Below are 25,269 nucleotides of genomic sequence, written 5' to 3'. Positions count from 1 at the left end.
AGTGTATTTTTTAATTTGTGACCTGTCTGTGTTTGTTGTGATTGTTTCAGGTGTCTGAGAGGCAGCACTGAGAGCAGACTCCGACTCCGACTGTGTCTGATGAGCACAGCTGCATCAACACAGCGACTGAAGCCATGCACACAGTGACAATGACAGTTTGTCTTCGATGTTCAGTGAAGGCTGTGGAATATTTCTTCCGAAGGTTACAATACAAAAATAAAATATTTTCTTTGGTTATACAAGATCTTCATGTTGTTTACAGTCTGCATACTGTGACATATCCATTACATAACCTCACTTTTTTTGTTTATCTAAAAGTCTTTAGAGGTCAGACTCAAGGCGCTCTTAGATAATGCTGTACTCAGTGGTTTGTAGAAAACAAAAGAAAGAAATCATTAGTTCAATTTCAAGTTTAATTGTCACACCTAATCACAGAGGTACAATCATAGTGAAACATATAATTTACATTGTTTCGTGAGTTTTCTGGAAATGAAATCACAAGTCAATGTGTCCTGAAACCATGTGACACTGTGTCAAAGTCTGTTTACGGGTGTTACTGTTGCATATATGCAATAGTTGTTGTTGCACCAGAGGGAGCTGTGTGCAGCCTGATAAACTGCCTCAAGTGATGTCACATGTGTCAGTGTCAGCCAGGATGGAAGACTACAAATGTGAAAATGAAATCTGCGTAGAAAGGAGTGAGGCTGCACCTCATCTCTGCTTGAGGCTAGCAGGTTAAGGCTACATTAGAATAACACACCTGATCCTTTGGCTTTTGATGGTTAATTTGCATTGTGGGCAATGTAGGCACAACATGTTGACAAGAAAAAACACATAAATCTGTTAAGAAAGGTCCTCTTCACGCATACTGTACAACGCACTATAGAGATCATCAAAGTTGCCTCACAGCACGAAGGTTCCTGGTTCAAAGCCCTGCATTTCATACACAAAGGCCAAAGGTTTAGAAAATGCATTAAGAGGTTAAAAAAATGAAAACATGCATACAATTCTGACATTCTAAAAGAAATAATAACTGAATTGGGATCAAGTGGGGAAAAAAACATGATCAGGACATCTCTGTCCCTGGATAACTGTTCACCTCTGTACATACATGTATCCAGCTTGCTCATAAGAGGTGAAGTCTGAGCAATTCAGAGCTGTGACTTTACATAATGCTCCCTGGGGATCTTCATTGAGAAACTCAGTTCTGTGTGAGAGTTCTGTGCCCAGTGAACCATATGTAACGAACACAAGAAAACCCTGTAGCATGAGGCCCAAACCAGCAGCCCTGTAGTCTCACAGCTGTATTGCAGACAAATATGACAAAGGTTGAGTGTCTTGGACGACTGAGTTGATATCTGATGGCCTCAAGTCTTGACAGCCGACTTGCAGGCAGCCTGTCCCCTCTGGTGTTCCCAAACAAACCTCCGACAACACGAACTCTGGCCCACTTCTCACAGAGGAAAAAAACACAAATAGCCTTTGAGTAAAAAAAAAAAAAAAAGAGGAAGAAAGAGGGGGGGGTTAGAAATAGAGAATTTCACAAGTAAATAATGTGCAAAAAAATGAGGAAGAAGCTAAAACAAGAGAAGGAGACTAAGTGGGGGAAGAAAATATTACACTGTAAATTCCCCGACAAACAACAGGAACACAGAGCACAGCAGCTCAGATGAGTACAAATTATTACCACACAGCAGTGTTACTGTATATGGGAGAAGATGGAGAGAACTGAAAGGTTTGGCGGGTGTGCCAGAGCTGCAACAGCACTCCCTAGAGGTAAGAGGGAAACACTGACACCTGATGTATCTGAGTAGTCATTTTTATGCCTGGCCTACTGTATGTGTCTATTTAAAGGTCTCTCGAGACTTGTTAAGTTCATTACATATTTCTTCTTATTCTTCCTCTGCTTTGGGGCTCATTCGTGTTTGAAAGAACAGACTCCAGCTGTGCTCATGCCAGCAGCTAATTTTGACCTATTTATGGGGCTATTAGACATTTTCAGAAGTTTCAGAGGTTTATCAACATGCACAAAGTCATCATCATATTCAAAAGACTAATGTGGGCTAATTTGAGATAATACCAAGATTTTTTTTTTCGCTGATTGATATTTTAACAACAGTATCAGGGACTACTTTATCTAATGCGGGCTTTATCATTAAAAATGTCTGTCCTACTTCAACTTCAACTTTATTTATTTATATAGCACCTTTCATACTGAATTGTAGCCCAAAGTCCTTCACAGAACAGAGTAAAAACAGAAATAGACAACAGAGCAGTTGCATGAAAAAACTAGAAATGAAAAGAAAAGTAAAAACATAAAACTACAACAATGAAACGAATAAGAAAAGAACCTATAGGGTAAAAAGCATAATTTAGAATGGTGCATGCAGAACACAACATGGCTATGCCACCGCAAAGTGAACACTGGTCTCCAGCCTGAGATGTCTATGTTGTCATGCTTCATGTATCTGCCTTGCCACTGTTTCCAGGAATAATAGGGGACTTAATGAGAAATCTGGAAATATACCAAAAACAATATTGATTTGTTGTTCATCTGCCACCACTGTTAACAGATGTGTTACACGTTTATGCTTTTATAATATTCAGCATGTGTACACTATGCAATGTTATTAATAATGTCCCTGTAGCTAAGTTGAAGTAGAATTAACCAGACTAAAAGACAAAGACAGAGGAAGAGAGAGAGAGAGAGACAATACACAGAGAGAAATACTGTAAAAAAAATAGGTCATGAGTCTTTGGGCCATAAACTGTTATTTAAATGAAACCACACGACAAATGTAAAGGGGAAGTGTCTCTTCAGAGGAACTGTAAACAACTCATAGGGGTCTGAGAAGTATGCAGATCAGGGTACTAAGCTTCTTTGCAAAGGTGGACTAACTAAAATAATATGGAAACCATTGATTTTAATCTTTGACAATGCATAATATTTTTATCTGTATGTTTGCGTGTAAAATACTATTACCGAACAGTAACTAGTAACCACTATAAATGTAATGGATGCAGTACAATATTTGCAGCTGAAATGTGGTAAAGTAAAATAGGTAAAAAAAATTGAGTCAATCGTGTAAAATACAAGTACCTTAAAATTGTATTTAAGTACAGTGCTTAGTAATTTAACAACACCACTGGTTCAAGTCCGGTTGAGGTCGCATATTATTTCCATCTCTTTCTCTTTCTCTTTCTCTCTCTCTCTCTCTCTCTCTCTCTCTCTTTCTCTAGCCTCATTTCCTGTCATCTCTCATATTGTCCTCCGTCTAATAAAACTAAATAGAAACTGTGACATGTGCTACTCTCAGCCCTCAGCTATTAATATTACTAATCATGATTATCATAATCAGAAACATTATTTCTATAAGCAAATTATTTGGAGTTATGGAGTTGGATGTGGTGAATTAATTTATTTATAATCTAACATTGTCACCAGATTAAACATCGTATTAAAAAAGTTTAAGAAAGTTAAAAAAAAAACGGACGACAGACTAACGTTTTCTCCCACAGGCCTCTATGTGCAATATTAACAACAACAACTGATTGTGACTCATAGGTGCTAGGGAATAATACAACAGGTGGGTGGAGAGAGAGAGAGAGAGAGAGAGAGAGAGAGAGAGAGAGAGGGAGGAAGTGGTGAGGATGCTCTGTCACTGCAGCACTTTGCTCCATCTCAGTCAGTCAGTCAGTCCGCCACAGAGTTTACATCACACAACATAGATGTTTCACTGACCTGCATTCATCATCTTCATACGACCATGCCTGTTAAGGTAAGAAGACAGACTGTGTTCGCTTCCTGTCTATTATGAAGTGAGGATGGAAGCCACTTGTTTAACTTTTCTGTGTACATTTCTGTGTGACTTGCACTCAGTTGTTTGTAGCTGCTTATCTCTTCTTGTGAATGATTCATAATAATAATAGAACTGGTGTCACGCAGGCCGTTTGTGTGTGCTCTGGAGGAAAATGAGCTGGTGATGGTATCACAAGAGGAAACCATCTCAACTTCCCTTCAGTCAGAGACAGAAAGTAAAATGTCCGCAGTAAGCTGGATGGGGTTGTCATCGTTTACATGCATGCAAAACAGATGCAGTGTGCATGACGTGTGAGAGTGTCCAGGTTTAAATATTCACCTGAGTTCACCTGAGCCTGACAGGTTATATATACACTAGACAGCCTGCTAGAACTATTGTAGTGAACACAACAGCCCTGGAATTAATCCTAATTTCATGGAGCTTTTATGTATGTCTAGAAGTAGACATGGCTGTAATAAAGACAGGAGGTCATGACTGAACTTTGTGGTCAGTTCGGAGGCTGTGCATTATACTGAGAGGTGTTCAGGTTCAATGCTTCCTATAATTAAAATTAAGTGTGGTCTCCACTGAGGATGAATTATTCTACATTCGTATTTATTTTATGGTTTTGTAGATAGCAAAACGTGTTGTTTGGCCACTTACCAGTGGAGACCAGTGGAGTGAGTAGCTCAACAGCTAGGCCTGCCATGTCATGGGTTGCCATGTACAAACATTACATATCTCACATGTTACATATCTCAACAACTATTGAATGGATTGTCATGAAATGTGGTGCACACATTCATGGTTCCCAGAGGATTAATGCTAATTACTTCAGTGATCCCTTATCTTTTACTCTAGCACCACAAACAGATCAATGTTTTGTACTTATTCTGTAAAATATCTTAACATCTGCTATATGGATGAACATTCATGGTACCCAGAGGATGGATCCTTATGACTTTTGTGATCCCCCTGGCTTTTGTCATGCCACCAGGAGGACATTTTTGGATTTTACAGTTTTTCTCAATTGCTAAGACACAATTTCTGAAACCTTGCTCCATTTTCTAAAAACAAAACCTCATCTTCAAGCACTATTTACAAAACCTCTGACTCCTCTTGCAAAATCAAACTTTCGCCTCAAAACAGTTTAAAGTGTGCTCAAAACCAAACACTGCTCTCAAATCATAAACAAAGCATTTATAATGACATACACTATCAAGAAGTCAGTAAACAATACACCAAAAAATAGAAAACACATTGTTCAAAACATATAGTTCTCAGGGAGAAGAACATTTTTAATCTCAAAACAAATTTCATATTTTTCCGTCATTGTCTTTTGATGAACAAAAACATGTTCTATCATAGTAGTTCAAAATTGATCAGAAATGACTACTCTGCTCATTTTTTTATTCTTCCTCCTCCTTGTACCCCTATTTTTACAGTACTGCATCTCGCAAACATGTCCTTTGTCTTTGTGATCCTGTAATTCTTGATCTTTGTTGATGAACCTGCAACCAGTCAAACTGCAACCAGTCAATGTGCATTAGAGTGTTTAGAAAATGAGAATGTGTGTGGTGAATTGCTGTGAATTCATGTCCCCATGTAATGACTGTACATCGATATCATCAGGTCAAAATATAATTTTGTCCAATAATCCTTTGTATTTTGTGCTACTTAGTAAATGATAGCATTTAGCTCAGAGCACCACTGTGCCAAAGTACAGCCTCGCAGAGCAGCCAGTGTGAGGTAGTGTTTACGACATGATGAAGGTGGCCAGAAGATTTCACGATATGAGCCAAATTTTATCTTTAATGTTTATTGTGTTTCATCTCTTTTTTGATAAAAGAATTACATTCAAATTACACAGGTAGGGAGAAAGTCTGTGACCATCACTGTGCAATAAGTTTGTGTGTGAACCACGAAGTGAGAATAGAAAGATTTGGCCTAAAGTCATTCACCTGATATTATTGTGTGTGTTTTTGATATTAATTATTAATATTAATTTCAATTACAGTTACAAATAAATGCATGCATGGTAAAATGACAAAAAAAATATATAAAATATGAAAAAATATCAAAAGAATAAAAACTGTTACACAATAAAAGTTTAATCTGTATCTTTCATACTGATAACCACAGCTACAACTGTCACTCAAAGTTCAAAAAGTGCAGAAGAACCTTGTGGCTATTAAAAATTTGTAATCTAATCATCCTAATGGGTTTCAAGGATATATTTTCAAATGTGTAATGGAAATTACACAATGCTTTTCTGCTCTACCAACCATTCAAAGCGCTCATATAACATTTGTCACATTCTGCCAACTGTTCATTAGAAGCAATGTTAACACCTCCTAGTCAGAGCACTCACAATGATACTAAGCTCTGAAGCTATTAGTGTCTTGCACTGAAGGACGCTTCAACTCAACTCAGTTCAGGGAGCTGCACCAAACCGGGCAAGGCATCAACCCTTGAACTTTTGATTTCTATAAAACCCGCTCTGCCACCTGAGCCACAGCCATCCCCAGTATCATAGAATAGTATTCATTTTTGTATCTAGTCTCTGTCTCTGAGATGTTCTAATCTAAACAATCTGTATCATTGTTATGAAGAATTAGGTAATCACTTTTCATGAAACAAGTACTTTTTACTGAGTACTGTAGAGCCCAGGTTAAATGAATTTCTTAAAATAACAAGTTTATAATAATTTATAATACTATATAAATATATAATATAATTAAATATATACATAAATACTCTGCAATTGGACAATTTCTTACAAAACACCTTGCAGTTCTGTATTTATGACGATTGTCCCAGGTGGGAATTGAATCCATAACTTAGTTCCACAATCCAAATTACTGCACAGTCACATGCTTTGTTGTTATTATTTTTTTGTATTCTGGTGTGATATTAGTGTTATTACAGTAATCAGCAAGTAAGCGGACTAGTAATGTATTTTTGAATTCTGTGAATGTGAAGCTATGCATTTAATCTTTCTAACTATGCAGAAAGCAAACTTACAGTATGTACTTACTTACTTAATGCTTGATCCAACATGCTGTGCCTGTGTTGAGCTGTTACATCACTCTGCATGTTTTTCAATATGTTAAGTGCTACAGAGAAAACCTTATATGATCTTTCAAAGACTCCACACATATAATAATCCCATTCATTACACTAATCACAAAGTCTATTCATAAAAAAACGAAAACTATTTGGCAGGTTTCTTCATCTCTTTAGCCCCCTACCACCTGGAGAACTGCAAGGCAAATCCTTGTGAAACAAGCTCTCTCATCATGACGCAGTTTCGTTCTCCGCAAGTCAGACCACAATACCACATCCTGAGACAGTACTTAAAAATAAACGGGCTTGTAAGGATCTGCACCAGAGTTTGCAAGTTCGCTTAGTACAGAAAAAAAAAAGTTTTGATAGAGATGTTTACTAATGTCTATTGGAGAAAGTACATCATTATCATCAAACAAAGGTGTGTGTGTATGTATATATATATATACATATATATACATATATATATACATATACATATATATATACTTAAGGAGTCGCTCAAGGCTTTGTGTTTGGCCCAAGTCATACAAGTTGGTAAAGAAAAAAAGTACTATTCCTGTGTTTTTAAAGAAAGTTATGCCACATAGTAGTCAATCAAGTACAGCAATATAAAGGCAATCTGACAAGTGTTATAGATATATATTTTTTTCTTATGCATATATTTTTTAATGTATATTTTCTTATGTATATTTTTTAGGGGTAGAACCATATGTTCTTCCTCATTAAAGTTTTTTTCGATTCTATATTGTGTCATCATTTTACCATCTATCTATGACACCACCTGTCAGGAGTCTGAGCACACTAAAATGATTTTAAACTCCTTTTTGATGCTCTGAAGAACTGTGGAAAGTCCATTTTCATATCTGGCCCCATCCCGACTGTGGGTTATGGAGTTGGCTGTTTTAGTAGACTCCTCAGCCTTCACACTTGGCTCCAATCTGCCAGCAGGATCTACAACTTTGGTTTTATTGACAATTTTAACTTGTTCTGGGATCGTGACTCTCTTTTTAAACATGATGGGATCCATCCAAATAAGAGGGGTAGCCTAATGCTGTGTGCTAACCTGCAGCATGCAGTGCACACCTTCCCATGTGACTGACTATCTACATCTCCCACCCCCACACTGGATCCCCCCTCTCCCTCGGCGACCAAACCACAACGTACCATTTTTTATGAGGGCTTCCCCTTCAGGTCCCCATCTATCGCCACTGAAAGCCAAGAAAATTATTAACAAAACTACTTCAACAAATAACTAACTAACTGTTACCTACCAATGCAGAAATCATGGATCATATAAGGTCAAAAACAAAAGTATTTTCTATTGTACTGTTTAGTAGGAAGTAATCATTAGTACTGTATTTGTTTTTCTATTTTCCTAACATGTTTAATCATTAACAGACTACAAAATACTGCAAATACGGTTCTTATGATTAGTTTCAACCGCCTTGTTCTTCTCAATCAGTTAACAGTTGTTATGACCAATCCAATTACATTTTGGCCACCGATCTGGCCTCTGCAGAGGCTTTTTATTATTATTATTAAAGTGCTCATTGACAAAATGCTTGTAGCAGATCAATTCAGACAACCCATTGTCATAGCAGTGTTCGCTGTAACCTGTAAATCTATAAAAGACAGAACGTCACTGTAACATGGTCATTTCTATATCATTCACAGTCCAATGTGACACAACATACTTTCAGGAGTATTCTTTATACAGATATTCCTTTCATATATTTTAAATAAAGCTATCTGAATATGTGTGATCTTTCTGGACCTGTCCTTCAATAGTTTAGAATACAAAACCATTGCGAAACCCCAGTTAATTTGCATGAATTGTTTCCAATGACAAACATTTAATTGATCCTTCTGCAAATATATGACGGGGGAAGTGGATTTTCCAGCAACATTTATGCAGAAATCACCATAGCTACTCCTCTTTAGCTATCATTACTTCCACTTGAGTTGAGGGTCACTTGGAAATCACTGAGAGTCCCACTGTTATAAAACAGGGGAATTTGGTATGTCATGGTTTTCAAATCCTTCTTAATTGGGATTAAGGGTTTCTGTGAGGGATTCTGAAGCAAAAGACCCACACAAACACTGGTGGTCCTTCAGAACTTAGCAGCAGTCTGGACAGAGCGGTCTACACATTTGAAAGCTCTGTAAGTCACATGAAAAAAAAACATTTGAACTAGACAGATAAACTGAGGAAAAGATTATTGTGAGACCTGAAATGCTAAAACACCTTGGGTAATCGGTTGTAGAAGTGCAGCTGACACATGCTTTGCATTGACATTCATGCAAATGCCACACATTGCATAACTCCTATTCTCTCTACCTCTTCCACAGGAGCGACCTACCTGGAAAATGCAGTTTTGGTAAAGGCCATTCTAAGTAAATCACTGCATCTGGTCATTCATCATTGACGGGAAAAAAGGAACTTACAGTTGGAGGAAGGACATCCAAGCTTCCCTCTGATCAAGTTCTGTCTGTTCAAAAGATGTCAACATCCAGCACAGACAGTATAGGAAGAGGAACCAAAACCTCAAAGGATCATAAAAAGGTAAGCAAAGGTCATTATTAATCATCTGATTCGTTTCAGGAAAGGGAAGATTTCAAACATCCTCTGTTTGTACACTGGCAACCACTGTTACAATATCATTGCTAGTATCAACACTGAACAAAGTTCAGATTCAAACATATTACAGTTTAGTAGACTGAATCTATCGGCCTAGACTTATTTACTCTCATGAATAAAACCTTTCTGTATATTTCATACTTCCTGACAAATCATTTTCATAAATGTAGAAAGAAAAGCTTTGATATCCTTGTTGCTGTTAATTCTATTCTAAAGTCTAAGTGTTTTTTCTGTTAGTCAGCTGTGTTGCATAACAGTGCTGTTTGCTGATGAAGGGAACAGAATGGTGATAACCAAGCTGATTGTGTTGATTAGTTTTAGTGCAGTTTGCTGGAGGAAAATTCCAAAATAAGCTTAATGGAAATGGTTTTCAATTTACTTGAGGGATCTATTTTCTATGCATTAATGCTATAGTAGATACCTTTAGCTTTAGTCAAATGTCTCCATACTAAAGTACTTTTCAACTCTGAAGAGCTTGATTTAGACTTGCGATTTTAAATATCAATTTCATAACAATGAGGTTTCATTTAAACGATTCTCAATAAATAATAAATCAGTTGATTGATTACCACAAGTGTTTTTGTGGTTCTAGGGAAGTCAATATCTATCTGTCACCACTCACCACTTTAGTTGAGACTGAAATATGTCAACAACTATCAGATGGATTGGCATAAAATATGTCATGATTCCCAGGGGATCAATCCTCAGACTTTTCATCTAGTGCCATCATGAGGTTGACATTTGTAGATTTGTTTGGCTCAACAACAATTGGGTTAATTGCCATTTTGCACATTCAAGCTTAGTGATCCCCTGATTTTTCCATATTGAAAGTTTTATTTTTTAATGAAATTAAATTAATCTCAACGACTATTGGATGGATTTTCATTTTCACCCAGCTCACCACCATCTCTGCCGATCTGTTAACTTTTCTTGTACAACCATCAAAAGGTCAACATTTTACCTTGTCAAATACTTTGGTTTATAAACTTCAAAACTAATGGCATTCCGGATAATAAGCAAACATTAGCGGTGTGTTGTTAAGTTTGGTGTATTTCACAAAGTATTTCACAGTTTTTACCAGAGTCTGATGAAATGTTAGGCAACTCAATGAAAGAACTAGATGACAATGATGATTTTTTTTTTCTTTTTTTTTTTTAACAAATATGTTTTCTTCTTCTTGTTATGGTTTGTCAGCCGACGGCATCTGCCCTGAAAGGAGCCATCCAGTTGGGTATTGGTTATGCTGTGGGAAACCTCAGCTCTAAACCAGACAGAGATGTTCTCATGCAGGACTTTTCTGTGGTGGAGAGCATTTTCCTGCCCAGGTAAACTCTCATACTGTTGACATTAAGCTATTGCATGTATTCAAAGTCAATTTCAAGTTAATAAAGGTTCACCCAAATTACACATGTAAAAGATGTTAAAAATGTAATATTTTTCCACCTATCTTGATTGATATCTAAGAATAGAAAACTTTTGAAAAACTCTTAGGTGTTTTTTTCAAAAGTCCCCCTGAATAACATGGAATGCTATTTGAATGTGTTAATCATTTAGATTCACAAATCTGCCTCATTATCCTGCTCAGTGATTAAAGCGCTTGCTCAACACAGTATATCCAAAAGATTAAAATACAGTACAGTACAAGTGAGCCAATGTGGTATGTGGTATGCGGCAGTTGCACAAACACAGATCTTACACAAACTTTAAACTACTGTTAACCGTAATGAAAAATACTTGGTAATGTTTCATGTTACAAGTTTCTTTCATGGAAATGACTCAGAAACCAATGGGACTTGTAAAATGATGTTACCAAACATAACTTTTTCAAAATTATAGGTGTGGCAGCAAACAGATCTGTAACAATGTTAAGAAAAAGGGAAGTCAATTTTGAAAATGTAATGCTGAATCACTTAGAAAACATTTTTTTTCAGCAATAGTCTTTGTCTCTTCTGGCCTCAGAAACTGAAGCAGCTAAAAGGAATTCATTTTTTTTATTTCCTGCATCTGCTTGATTGTGACGTGTCTTACAACTTACAATAGCACAATAACAATATGTTCTACAGCGATGGCAGCAACCTGACTCCAGCACATCACTTTCCAGATTTCCGTCTGAAAATATATGCACCGCTGGCCTTTCGCTACTTCAGAGAGCTGTTTGGAATCAAACCAGATGACTATCTGGTTAGTGTGAAGATTCATACCATTATCCTTTGACTCAGCACTGGCGAAAGTTTAGGTTGATTTCAATTGCAACACTTATGCTCATGCTAAGACTGTTGCATTTTCTGAATTTCAGTACTCCATCTGTAACGAGCCTCTGATCGAGCTGTCCAACCCCGGTGCCAGCAGTTCCTGGTTCTACCTCACCAGCGATGATGAGTTCATCATTAAGACAGTGCAGCCTAAAGAGGCCGAGTTCCTGCAAAAGCTGCTTCCTGGTTACTACATGGTGAGCTCAGTTTTTGGGTGTTTAAAGGTCCCCTTTGGAGTTTTCTTGTTAAGACTGAGTGTTACTCACCAAAATGTACTGCCATAGATTGTTTACATCTTTTTTTTTGCCAGCTTGCAGTATTTATTGCCAGATTGCTACATTACTTGACCAAATAAAAAAAGTATTGCTCTCACAGGTAGCATTATTGAGCATCAAATACAAATTTGTTCCTTAAGCATGCTCAAAAAGAACATTTATGGTAAAGGTGGCATCACATGTATAGTTTATTGACTGAGATGTCAGTGTAATTTACTTTATGTTGAAAAAACAACAAAAATTTGTAAACATAGATATTCCATTTAAAATATACATATATCCAGTATAAGTGCAGTATCTGGAGAATAAGGAGGTTTCTTGTTTACCGGTTGCAGCTGCAACTCTGATGACATAATCGGATGGTACACCCTTTTCTCTTCTAACCGAGACTTTATCTTTGGGCAGGTTCTGTCTGGAGACAGTGTTTGTTTCTTCCTGTTTGTGCATGTGTTGTTAAGTTTGAGTTTTTTAATGAATGAACTTACACACATTTTTAAACCACGTTAATAACACAGTTAAGTATAACTAGGAAATCAGATTCCTCTCATGATACTTGTTTGATGGTTTGACTTGCACCAGAGATGTCTTTCTTTAACATTTTATTCATAAAAATAAAGAATAATAAGCCTGCTTTGTCTTTGTTATTACAGAATCTGAATCAAAACCCGAGGACATTGCTGCCAAAGTTCTATGGCCTTTACTGCATCCAGTCCAGTGGCACCACCATTCGCATTGTGGTGATGAACAATGTGCTGCCACGCGCCATGACGATGCACTATAAGTACGACCTGAAGGGTTCCTCATACAAACGCCGTGCCTCGCGAAAAGAGCGTCTCAAGCACTCGCCCACATTCAAGGACTTGGATTTCCAGGATATGCACGAGGGCCTGCACTTTGACTCGGATACCTACAATGCCCTAATCAAGACTCTGCAGAGGGACTGTCGGGTGTGTGCACAGAAAGATTTTGTTCTGTTAGAAGTGGGCCTTTGGGCAATCAGCATTACAGCTATTTGTTACTACATAAGAGATTACTTATTTTTATCCTAACATTTAACAAGAAAATTTCATGTTTAAAAAAAAACAAACATGTTCAACACGACATAAATTCTAAAGGCTATGATATCCATTATACTGTTGGACAGAAGAAACATAGATTAGTAGCTGGTGGTCTGTATGATTTCTAAGAGCGTTAATAGTAACTAAAAATATAAAATTTGAGCTGAGAGTGTTGCTAGGACCCTTTTTGTCCATACAGTCATCATAGGACCATTAACCTCAGGGGAGCAGGAATGTGATCAGAAGTTTTGTTTGAAGTTTGAGTCATTTTGGATTACAGTTGACATTGTGACCTGAGAGTGGATCTAACGGAAAGGTGAGAGAGTTTACAAAATGAAAATAGTTCATCCTCTGGGGACCATTAATACAAAATCTAGATAAACTTTCTTCCAGTGTTTATCCTGTTGACTCCAGGAGCTGATTAGTTGCAGATGTACAGTTAGTTATGGGGTCTAAATGTGATCTGTTTGTTGTCACCACCACAGGTACTGAATTTAAGTAATGTGTGGTTTTTAAATTCATACACACAACATAGGTCCAACTGTGTCTAGGAACAGGATGATCACAAAGAGTCCAAAAGGAAAGTTTAATAGTGTCTATCCGTCCTGATGCAGTGAGATCCCAGTACAGAAGTGTCAGTGGAGAGAATTCTTGGCGACAATGTCCTGTCCAGTCAGTAAGCGACACCACACCATTCTCTGTAGCAGAGTGATATGAAGATTGATGTTTTTTATGGTGTTTGTCAAAAGGAATTATAACCTCACAGTGGTCAGTGAGGGATCATAAATATCTACTGTAAATTAAATGACATTCTGGACCATGGCTTTCCAAATATCTTGCTTTGGATTACAGTGTTGAACATCTGACTTCACCAACCTTAGGCTTGTCACCAACCTGAAAAATCTGCAGGTAGCATCCTTTTAGAGACTGTATCAAGTCATTCATTTTTACAAGTCAAAGATATATACCAGGGAAAAGTGGCCAAGTTGATTATTTTTCACTTTTTGTTTCAGTGCTCACAGTGTGATTAAATCTTTCCTTGACCAGCCTGAACTGCATTCAGCTCATGATCACCTCATCTCACTTTCCATAACATTACACAATCATGACAGGCCACATCATTGAGCCCCCGCTCCCTTTGCTCAGTCTTGAGCTGTTGTGACAACCTCATTAGCGTCAGCCTGTTACTTGATTAGTGTGAAACAACAGTTGCCGCTTAATGGAGGATTAACGTCCATTAGAGCGAAGCACCTGCATCATATGATCAGGCTGAGCAGCTGGACTCTGGAGCACAAACCGACCCAAATGGGTGCAACATGCTCTGGTTGGGCCTGTTTGTTTACAGGAATTACCTCATGACATCAGTTGTTTGGTCGGAGGGATTGAGGCTAATATACTGTAAGTGTTCCATTGTAGTTTTGATTTGCAGATCCAGGTTTAATCTCTTTAACTGAGATCTGCTTGGTACATACTTAAAATAATCCTGAACACGTGTTCCATTTTCTCATAAAGTATGTCTTTATGAATATAGACATATCTTTAGACTAAATTTATTCGATGCAACTGTAGTGAGACCACTTGAAGATCTGAGAAGCATTAAATCTTTAGAGAGAAAGTTTTTTTTTTTTATGGATGTTGGTAATGCTGATTCTGGGCATGTCACAAAACTGAATTTGCAAACAGACTCAGCAACTTTAACAGGGTGAAGTTGCTGTTAGCGGTTAGTTGGTATAATGTTTACCATGTTTACCATCTTAGTTTAGCATGTTGGCATGGTAACATTTGCTAATTAGCACTAAACACAAAGTCCAGCACATGAGAATGCTGTTAGTTTAGCAGGTATTTGATTTGAAACCAAAGTATTGGACAACCTTTAACCTGCTAATAGTGCCAGTTCAGCAGTTAATGGATCACCACCAAGCTACTTATAATTTATCCAGACCAGGGGCGTGAATGTGTGTACTGACTTTTATGGCAACCCACACGATAGTTGTTGAGGCATTTCACTCACAACCACAAATGTCAAAGTCAGTGCGGTACATCATGTACCATGTCTGTCTTGTGATGTGGTATTTGCTCCTGAAGATTTGGACTTTGGATTTAAATCTTTGGCTTCATGCTGGTGTTAAATGAAATGTTAAATGATCAGTGGAGTTATTACAATTCATCCTGAGAGCAACATGTTTACCAAATTTTATGGCGACCCATTTAACAGTTGAGACTTTTCACACAAAACCTTGTATGGCAGCTAGGATATACTAGTTTGTTCCACAAATGTGACATGTTTGTCAGCCTGTTGTGACTTTTATTAAGACTTCAGCCCCTAAATGAGGACACAGCTGTTGTCCTAAGGTGTTTTAGGTTAAAACCTTCTAGACGTTTAGTCTAAATGCTTATTAAAACTGGGTTTTTGTCTCTTGTCAGGTCCTGGAGAGCTTTAAGATCATGGACTACAGTCTCCTGCTGGGGATTCATGTTTTGGACAAAAAGCCGCTGGGCAGAGGAAGCCGGTGTGACAGCAGGAAAGGACAGAAAGTCCTCTACTCCACCGCCCTGGAGTCCATTCAGGGGACTGTGAAGGACCCTGAACCAGTGGCTGATGACGATACGTGAGAAAACATTATACCAACATTATACCAACACTGTTCTTGTGCTTTTTTTCCCCCTTTGTAGTGCAGAAAACACAGAAAAGTACAGTATTTATATTTCACAAGTTCTTTTGGCACCCACCTGAGAGTAGGTGGTTTCCAGACATGTTGTTATGCAGTGTTAAAAAACATTTAACTTAAAGTGACAGTCTTTGGGAACGGTCTGCTTTACACACTTTCCACTTCATTAAAAAAACAGCAACACTGTATGTGCTACATTTCACCAAAATGTGCGAACAACTGATGAAATAAGAAGGCACACTCAGTTACTTAAAAACTGTCAAATTCATGAAGACTGTTTTTTTTTTTTTTTGTAGATTCGGTGGAATTCCTGCCAAACATAAAGATGAGAACCTTCTTATCTTTTTAGGGATCATCGACATCCTTCAGTCCTACAGGTGAGCACGCACTTTCACACCCACACTTTCACACACAAACTCACACACACTTTTGCCAGAGGGGACTTTTTCATTGTTTGATTATAATTCATATAATTAATGGATATCTTAAAAACTAGCATTATTTTGATGGCTGAATCCAGACTCCATACACATAATATATAATAAGTCTGGAGTTTGCCACTAGGCTCCATAGACTTACAGTATGTATGATTATTATAATGAAACAGTTAACATGTTTTTTTTTATTTATATTTTCAGGTTCATTAAGAAGGTGGAACACTCCTGGAAAGCTCTTGTACATGATGGGGTATGTAACTTCACATCCTCCTTACGTGGTTTTTATGTCTACATGTGTATCTTTGTGTGTGTGTGTGTGTGTGTGTGTCTGACTGCTTTCTTTGCTTTTCAGGACACGGTGTCGGTTCACAGGCCCAGTTTTTATGCGGACAGATTTCTGAAATTCATGGGATCGACTGTATTTAAAAAGATTCATTGTAAGTCGTGGTGGAACTGACATAACTACTGTATTCTGCTTTCTGCATATTATTCTGCTTATTATTTTATTTCCAACTTTCTTTCTCTTCTGTCTCTCAGCTTTAAGAGGAGCCTCTTCAAAGAGGAAAAAGGGTTCCGTCTATGCACAGAAGTCAGCCTCTCAGGAGTTTCTGTCTCCAGACAAGGAGGAAAGGAAGGAGGAGAAGAAGGCCCAGAGCCTGGACAACCTGGATGGGAACTGTAAGCCTATACATTTATCATGCCATCATGTAACTTTAAGAGAGGATTTCATATTTCTGTATTTTCTCTTTGCAACAGTTTACAGTTCCTCCAAGCAACCAGATCTCCTGCCAAAATCTGTGGTTTCTTTCGAATCTACCAGAAAAGATGAAGAGGAGCTTAAAAACAGGTACTTTATGTGTGCAGCTCTCAAATCTGTCCTCTGATCTTAAATCAGCTTAGCCAAAAATATTTACTGTAACTGAGCAGAGACAAGATGTGCAATAGATAATATATTTAATTTAACCTTAGTTTTAGCTCATTATAGAGTGTTAAACTCTGCTGGAAAACCTCCAGAACATATATGATCCAGTCAAGGTGCTGTTAGTTTGAATCAAATACCCACAATTGGTACTCTACAAATAAACATGCTTTAGAGCTATACACTTAAATGAATGAAAACTTAATAATTTCATTATTTGTAAACAAGCTATGTACTTCACTTACACATACATAACACATGACACTGCATGGACTGTTAAAGTAGTCCTTATTTGATTGTTTGATTATTTGAGTTGTGCGTATGGTGATGGTGTGACTGTATACACTGCATCAGTATTGTATGTGTTTGATAGTTTAATAGTTGTTTTAATTAATTAATGGATAATGAATGATTTTAATGAAGTTGATTTAACTTTTTTTGGCTTTTTCACGTTGGCTCTACTCAGTTTTTAGTCTTACAGTTACCGTACATGTTTGAATTTTCATTTTATTGTTCCCTGTAAACCAACAAAGTACTGTTGAAATGTAAATGTTGTACCCAGTAAATGACACTGCAAGCATTCTTATTTTTTTCTGAAACTCTCAATAAGCACAATGAATCAAATACATTTTTTTTGTATTTTTATTTTCTATTCTTTTTTTTTTTTTACATCAGGTTAAAAGTCAAGAAAATGTAGCTCAGTGCTTCTGAGGCTTGAAGATGGAAACTGTTCTTTCTTTGAGTCTTGAAAAGAATTTCCTGATCCTTTGTACCAGAGTCTTCCTCTCCATGTCAGCAGGCTGAATGTTCGCTGCAGCTCCATTAGTTGACCCAGCTGCTGCTGAAACTCTGTCTTTGCTGGAAATTTGTCCACAGTCAGTAACTGTATTGACAGTAGCAGAAGAAGGAGCAGCACCAGACTCTTTACTGAGCCCAGCAAGCTCTCTGACTTCTTCGTGACAGTCACTGCATCCTGATGATGGTGAAATTTCAAGCATCAAAATCTCACCCTCTGAGAGTTCATCACTTGAACTCTCAGCAGTTTGTTTGTCGTCTACACAAGCTTCATCAAAATGAAAACTTGGCTCGGTTGGCTTGGTTCTCTCTTCTTCACTGGAACTTGAAAGACTGCACGAGTCTCCGCCACTGGAGTAAGTTGAAGCGGGCTCAGTGTCGTCTTCATCAGTGGAACGTCGGATATGTCTGGTTCTGGCTGGTTGTATGTCATCATCAGCGGAGCTCTCGATGTCTGCACTGTAAGCACTGCAACTGTCAGTGTGTGAAGATTCACCAATGCTGCTCTCTATGTCTGATGACTTTTCTCTGTTGTTCTCAATGTCCTCTTCATTGCTACTGGAACTGTCGATGTGTGAACCGATGCAGCTCTCAATATCCGAAGATCCCTCTGTGTCTTTATCTTGATTGCTGGAATCCTCAGTGTCTGAACGATCACTACTTTCAATGCCTGAACCTTCAGCACTGGAATTCTCAGGTGGTCCACTGAGACTGGCAGGAGATGGCTCTTCCATAAAGACTGAAACTTCATAGCTGGAGTCAGTGTCAGATGTCTCACTTGAGTCCATGTCTGTGTCATTGAAAGAATCATCAAATTCATCTAGATGATTCCAGGCAGACACAGACATAAGCTGAAGTGCCTTGTCAGCATGTGAGCCAATGTTCATCACATCTACTAGGTGAGCCATAGTGATGAAAGGGTGTTTCAAGGCTTCCCTCGGTGTGATTCTCTTTCCAGCATCAAGACGAAGACATGATTTTAGGAGGCGAAGAAATTCCATCCTATCTTTGTACTCAGTTATGTCTCTTTTCGTTGGGCATCTCCGTACCGCATCATTCAGGTTTTTGGCCAGGTCAAAAAACCTTTGCGTAACTTTGGGGTTGACACCTGTTACCTCCTTATACTCCTCTGGTGTCTTCAGTATCCACTCTGGACCGGACTTGTTTTCCTTCATGCTGAAATACTTGAAGGTCTGTGTTCCAGCACTCAGCAAGTGGTCATCCGGCTGACCAAGCAGGTGCACCATTGATGTAACACAGTTGTACATGCAGTTTCCAGGTAAGAGGTTAGTCCCAAAATAAAGGAAAGCCATGACGCATCCTACACCCCAGACATCCATGGCTTCGGACAGGGGGAGGCCCAAGGTCACCTCTGGAGCCCTGTATGCACAAGCCTGCATCGTCATCCCGATGCGCACTTTGCTCACTGGCAGGGCCAGTCCAAAGTCAATGAGCTTAATTCTGAAAGGCTGATCGTCATGGTTAACAAGCATGATGTTATCAGGTTTCAGATCGGTGTGTAGGATGCCGATACTTTTTAGGGCATCAAATGCCACCATGAGCTGGCGGATTACAGGACGGATTTCATTCAGGTTCAGTGGTGCCCACCTCCTCTCTTTCATGAGGTGCCACAGGCTCTTGTCCAGCATCTCGAAGGCCAGGCAGGACATGTTGTTGAATCTGAAATTGTCTAGGAATTTGACAATGTTCTTCTTGTCTGGGTCCAGAGTCCCAACTGCTTGCAGCATGTCCACTTCTCTTTGAATGACGTGGTCTTGGCTCTTTTTGTGGATCTTTATCGCAGCTAGCTTGCCTGTTGTTAAATCAAGGCATTTGGCAACTTTGCCAAAACATCCTTCACCATTGAAGTCCAGTAGCAGATAGCGTGTATTGCTGCTGTGCAGTATATCACGCTTCTGTACTTCAAATGGCGTGTCTGTGTTTTCTTTTTTTGGACTCTCGGAGGATGAAGTTGAGGAAGACATTTTTGCAGTCAAATGTTTCCGAATACTTTCCAAACACAGTGTAATGCACTTGCTGTCTTACTCTGAAGGTAACCAGAAGTTAAGTGAGCAGACACTAAAGGCGGTCTGACATCATTCAGTTCCATTCCGTGCCTTTTAAGTTCAAACATCAAAGCAGAATTCACTTTCAAACAAAAACATTCCAGAAACTTTATTGACATTAATTAACTTTATTGACATTAATGTAAACACAATTTTAACATTATTAAATGATTATAAAGAAAATTACTTATTTTCTTCAAAAAGGCCCGACCAATCAAAATGCATTACATTAAGTAGTACATTACCAAGAGAATCTGATCAAGTGTGTCTAAAGTTGACTCACAAAAAAAAAACACCATTAAAAACTGAAAACATATTTATTCATATTTTTATGTTGCAGTGAAGACCGACGAGACTCCAGTTCAACGATCGCTTTGGATGATCCTCTGGCGGCTCTCAGCAGGAGCCAATCAGACTCTGAACTGGATGTCTACTTGGTATGAAATATTTGATTTTATACAATCTGCATGAAAAACTTAATCAAGTACATGGTGTTAAAGGATAAGGCTGGTGTTATGATATATTTATCTTATTATCAACAAATCCCCAAACAATGTTTGAGTCAATATCTTCTCTACCCTCTCTGTGACATTATAGCATCCCAAGGAAAATATAAAATCTCACCAACCTTATCCTTTAAACTATACTAACTATAACTATACTTGCTGGAATGCAGGTGAATTTGAATTTGAGACATTAATCCAATAATGTAAATTCATATTTTGCTAACAATAAAACCACAAGGTTACTATTTTAAAGACAAACCACTAATTTTTGAACATTCTGATGGCTTCAGGCGTGTATTTGGATTTACACTTGCTGTCATTTTATCAGATATCGCAGCAAGAAAATCCAAATTTGGTCAAAGCCTGAGTGATGAACGAGCAAGCAGCAACCACCACAGCATAGTCTTGGTTTGACTTATATTTCATTTCTATGCTGTCTGGATCTGTCCAATAGTAACACAATCTGCCTCAAACACCTCTAAAGCTCACAGCTTTTCACAAAATTTCTTTAAAAAAAGTTTTTTTCTTGCTTACTGTCTTCACAGCTACATCCAACAAGTGGTTAGTGTACGTGCTATGCAGCTAGCCTCATATGTACAATTATGACAGTGGTATCATGTGTTATGAAGAAAGTAAATAAGTGTATTTTTCAGAAATGATCAAACTTTTGCTGAAATGGTTAAATACTGCTTGTTCAATACATATTGTGATGATGATGATAATTAATGTAGTACATGCAGTGTGTGAGCACTGAGATTTTGAGACACCCACTGCTCAGGGAAATCTGATAGCAGGCTTTCAACATAATCTGATATAAGCTATACTATTTTGTCATGAATTATTGGGGGTGATCAAGCTCAAACGTTTCAATGTTCTAAAATCTAATGGTAATGAGGTGTTTATTGGTGGAACTGTATTCCCGGGTGCAAATATAGTGGGTCTTTGGGGGCCTTTGTTGTACTGCTGTATTTGGAAACATCATCCATGATGAATCCAGGGGTTACTGGGTGTTTCTGCATTTTCAGCATCACACAGTCTCACCCAGACGACCCAGCTGGAGCTGATCAGTCGTTTGTGTCCCAGCATCCATAAACTGTAAGCAGCAAATTGTATCTATAGACTATTTTTTTGATTTAAAAAAAAAAAAAAATCTTCTTCTCCTTTGGGCAATCACGCTCTGTGTGATACTGCACTGACAACGGGGATGCCCGTGTCTTTTTTCATGATGACTCAGTTTTGCCTCAGCAGAAGACAATGCTTACACCTTCCTGTCTGTCATTTGTCACTATCACAGTATGCAATTTCTCACTTCTATGTAGATTTTTTCTTTTTTTGGTTGCGGTAGCTTTGGTCTTAGAGGCCCTGCTGGCATCATGTGACGTTTATACTGTATGACTCAGCTCAGTCCTGTTCCCTGGACCCCCCCTACTCTTCAGTCCTTGCATCTGTGTCAGCCTGAGAAACCTCGTGAATCCCTTTTTTCTACAGTACTTCTCTTACATAATCAACAAATCCTCATTCAGGCTTATGTGAAGCCGTTCTTCAGCCCACATTAAGCAGTTCTACTCAGGCTCTGTGGGAAGTCTGCAGACGTTGAGTTAATCTACTCTCAGTGCCTTTGACAGGAGACAGTGGGATTCAAAAAACTACAGTATAGTGAGGGTGGAAGGGAAATCTAGAACTTTTAATTTTAACTGGTTCAGAGAGTGGATCTGATCATTTCCAGATATTTTTTAACTTTAATCCCCAAAATAGAATAAAGTCCAGTCTATATTACAAAGCCAGAGGTGTTCTTTGTTCCATTATATCACTGTTAGTATTTATCTAAAAGAATCATGGCAACGTTTTTTAGCAACCAATTTATTACTAATTGCATACACTTCACATTTCTGCGGACCATTCTTTCAAAGCTGTCTTAGTGTTTTAAATCTTGGAATATCTGTTTCCTTCCTTTTAGGCAGCCACTGGTTCTCAGCGATATCAGTACGGTTTGAAAATCAACAAAAGCCAACATTCAAATATTTCTTGCGTGGTCTATACTCACAGCAATATTTACAAAAATATTTTCATATCTGATGTTCTGTTTGATGGACCATCTGTTTGCTGCCTGAAGGGTGGAAAAGAATAAATGAGTAAATAAAAAACACTGCAGGATGTTTTGGAAACCGGTCAGCGGTAACGCCACACACCCTGATAAAGCGATATGGTCCACACAGTGAATATAGCACGCTTCTAAAAGTATAAAGAGGAAACGCTTTAATAAGATCTTCATCGGACAAAACATACACGCAAAGAAAAAAAAAACAGCAGCACAGTATATGTTAAAAATAAAAAAAATCTAATACACAGTGTTCATAAAAACAAGTTGAACTCTATTTAGGATACACAGATGTGAATGTCAATATGTTATTTATTATGTTATCATGTCATATCATGTTTTTCTCCTTCATTGTTTTTGAAGACTCTGATGGCAGAAACGTTGTCAGTGTTCAGGAACTGCTTGCGCTTCTCTCAGCTCCAGAAACACTTTTGCTTTATTGACAGACCAATATGTGTCTGAGGCCTGAACCCAGCATGCACTGAACATGGCATATCAAACACAGACAATTAAAACAGTCAAGAGAAAGAGAGAAATATCTTTATGAATTACATTTAAAACCCTGAACCTGAAACAGACATGAGCCCTGACAATTTGTTGGGGTCTGACCACTTTGCTTTTTCCTTAACAAGCTACCCTTTGCTCTGCACCTGTACACGACTGGGAGTGGATGAGCACGCTATGTGCGTGTGTGTGTGTGTGTGTTTGAAGCATTATTGTAACATTACAATCATAAAGAAAACTGTTTGCATTGCTGTAGGCAATTGTCACAAGATAAATATGAGTATTAAAGACGATGTAGACTAACAACCCCACCCATAGCTGCTGTAAAACATATTTTAGATGCTAATTTCTCATTGACTGTATTAGGTAGGGAAAACATAAAGGCAAAAGTTTGACCTGTCACAGGAAGACAATTCAATGTTAAAGGTTCAGGGGCAAAAAGAAAGTGATCAGGACAGTGTTAACTAAACTGTTTGACTTTCTAAAGAGAAATAATAATGTCAGTCACTTCAAACAGACGCTCTGTGGCCCCTGGGCCTGTAAGCCTGTTTAGTGATCCATCTGTGTCAACACTGTAAATGTTCAAGTCTTAATTAGTTTGACTCTTAACACCAACTGATCTGTCCTTTGTTACCTGAATGACAAAGGGGCAAAAATCATCTTCTTTGTTCTATAGTGAGGAGAAATGAGTGACAGCTCCAGCCACCTGTACTTCTGACCTTCGACCTCCAAGTCCCAGACGAGGCGAGGACAGAGGACAGACATCAGGACCTCTCGACAGTGTAAAGGCTACTCAAACAACAAGCAGTGGCAGAGTGGCAGTGAGTTCTGTCACTGTGAGCATCACTCCATGCCTCTGGGACTTTCCCTGATTAGTCAAACTAAATGTGCCAAACCACTGGTTCTTTTGAAAAAGTCCCAACAGACATGGATAAGATCACTGTGTTTCAAATAAAACACTATGAAGCTGTTTCTATTCCTGTTATTGTACATTTTGCTGCTAATTCAACAACAGTGCTTAAAGAAACCTTTCAGATTGATCTTTTCCTCTCGGATGTCTGATTTTATGTGCAAATGTTCAAATTGTTTTTAATCAGCTACAGAGAAAGTAATTGTTATTTTCGTTATATATTATATTTTGTTATAGATATACAGAGATGTGTTGAGATCATTGTGGTTTCAGGAATCTGAATTAAAAATGCCAACTCATGATGAGATGTTAGAGCGATGTTACGCCCTTATAAACATGGTGTATAACTGATTTTACCATTATTAATTTATTCTATATCTTTTGTCTGTTTTGTATTGAATCTGCTACCACCATGAAAAAGAAGTATTTGTTCAGTTTCTTGTCACAACAAGAAGGTTTTTATGTTTTATTGTTCATACTGCAGCCACACGCTGTGATTACAACCTTTCCAGGCAGTTTTTTTTTTGGTATTGATCTTTCATACATCAATGTATCATTTTCTCTCATCTTTCCTGGGATTTATTCAAACTAATGCCTGTTAAAACTGCTTTAAATCCAGCAGGTAAAATAATGATGATACTATACATTGGGGCAACTGTTTAAAAATCTGTGCTTTATTGAGATTTATAGGCCTTTAACTGTATCATAGCAATACTTTGGTCTTGTATCTGTGGAATAAACTAATATTTAATGTAATGTTCTTTTTTAACAATTATAATTGGTGTATATCTAACACACGCAAACACACACACACACACACACACACACATACACACACACACACACACACATTCCTTCATTTTGTGTTTTAATGATGTTGGTGGAGAGGAGGCGCCGTCTAACACACTGGTCCAAAGTCTCCTATAGGTCATAACATCTGATTCAAATCGTTTTCATACTCAGGGCACAGTGACCCCTCGTGCCCTGCGGATGGCATCTGCATTTATTATGTTTCTTACGAGAAAGTTTCATCATTAAACAAACAAGTGTGTTCGGGAATAGTGAGGTCCTGAACAGTAGTGGCTTGAGATGTGATGGTATGGTTTGTCTGTAGTTTGCATGAAGTTTGCATACTTTATATTATGTCCACATGCTTATGATGGTATTTGTATTTGGTTTAAAAGGCTGACTGCTTTGTTCTGGATAATATCAGTTTAACTGCATACATATATAAGAGATAACTGTGTTTTGTGCATCTAAGATTATTAAATGT

The 25,269-nt window shown here is 37.9% G+C and overlaps 1 protein-coding gene across 8 annotated transcripts; it reads left to right on the top strand.

The window, feature by feature from the left end:
- The first annotated feature begins 468 nt into the window (after window positions 1-468).
- On the top strand, window positions 469-24,752 carry pip5k1ba (phosphatidylinositol-4-phosphate 5-kinase, type I, beta a). 8 transcript variants are annotated; one of them, XR_003462378.1, is made up of 15 exons: window positions 3,646-3,779; window positions 9,219-9,432; window positions 10,702-10,832; window positions 11,571-11,688; window positions 11,804-11,956; window positions 12,685-12,981; window positions 15,517-15,701; window positions 16,058-16,138; window positions 16,400-16,448; window positions 16,551-16,635; window positions 16,736-16,876; window positions 16,955-17,045; window positions 20,319-20,415; window positions 20,813-21,579; window positions 23,763-24,752. XR_003462378.1 is itself a non-coding variant. In XM_019272831.2 (15 exons), exons 2-14 carry the CDS (start codon window positions 9,370-9,372, stop codon window positions 21,546-21,548), a joined length of 1,530 nt encoding a protein of 509 aa, XP_019128376.1. In that variant the 5' UTR covers window positions 3,646-3,779; window positions 9,219-9,369; the 3' UTR covers window positions 21,549-21,579; window positions 23,763-24,752. The 8 variants fall into 8 exon arrangements, 7 of the variants coding, with proteins under 7 accessions (XP_027134457.1, XP_019128376.1, XP_019128377.1 ...); XM_019272831.2 differs by having other exon boundaries at window positions 21,510-21,579; XM_019272832.2 differs by lacking the exon at window positions 23,763-24,752 and having other exon boundaries at window positions 20,813-20,892; window positions 21,510-21,555.
- Window positions 24,753-25,269: the final 517 nt, after the last annotated feature.

The sequence above is a fragment of the Larimichthys crocea genome, chromosome IV, assembly GCF_000972845.2.
Source record: "Larimichthys crocea isolate SSNF chromosome IV, L_crocea_2.0, whole genome shotgun sequence".
NCBI classification, from domain to species: Eukaryota; Metazoa; Chordata; class Actinopteri; family Sciaenidae; genus Larimichthys; species Larimichthys crocea.
The sequence above is the reverse complement of the archived record's forward strand: the minus strand, read 5'-3'. Positions and strand labels throughout refer to the sequence as shown.

What these genes read in the sequence shown, in the direction of transcription:
- pip5k1ba (XM_027278656.1), top strand. Translation starts at nt 9,370, where the DNA reads ATGTCAACATCCAGCACAGACAGTATAGGAAGAGGAACCAAAACCTCA. An exon ending in TGCTTCCTGGTTACTACATG is followed by an intron (nt 11,957 to 12,684) that starts GTGAGCTCAGTT and finishes TTGTTATTACAG; the next exon opens with AATCTGAATCAAAACCCGAG. An exon ending in CTCTGCAGAGGGACTGTCGG is followed by an intron (nt 12,982 to 15,516) that starts GTGTGTGCACAG and finishes GTCTCTTGTCAG; the next exon opens with GTCCTGGAGAGCTTTAAGAT.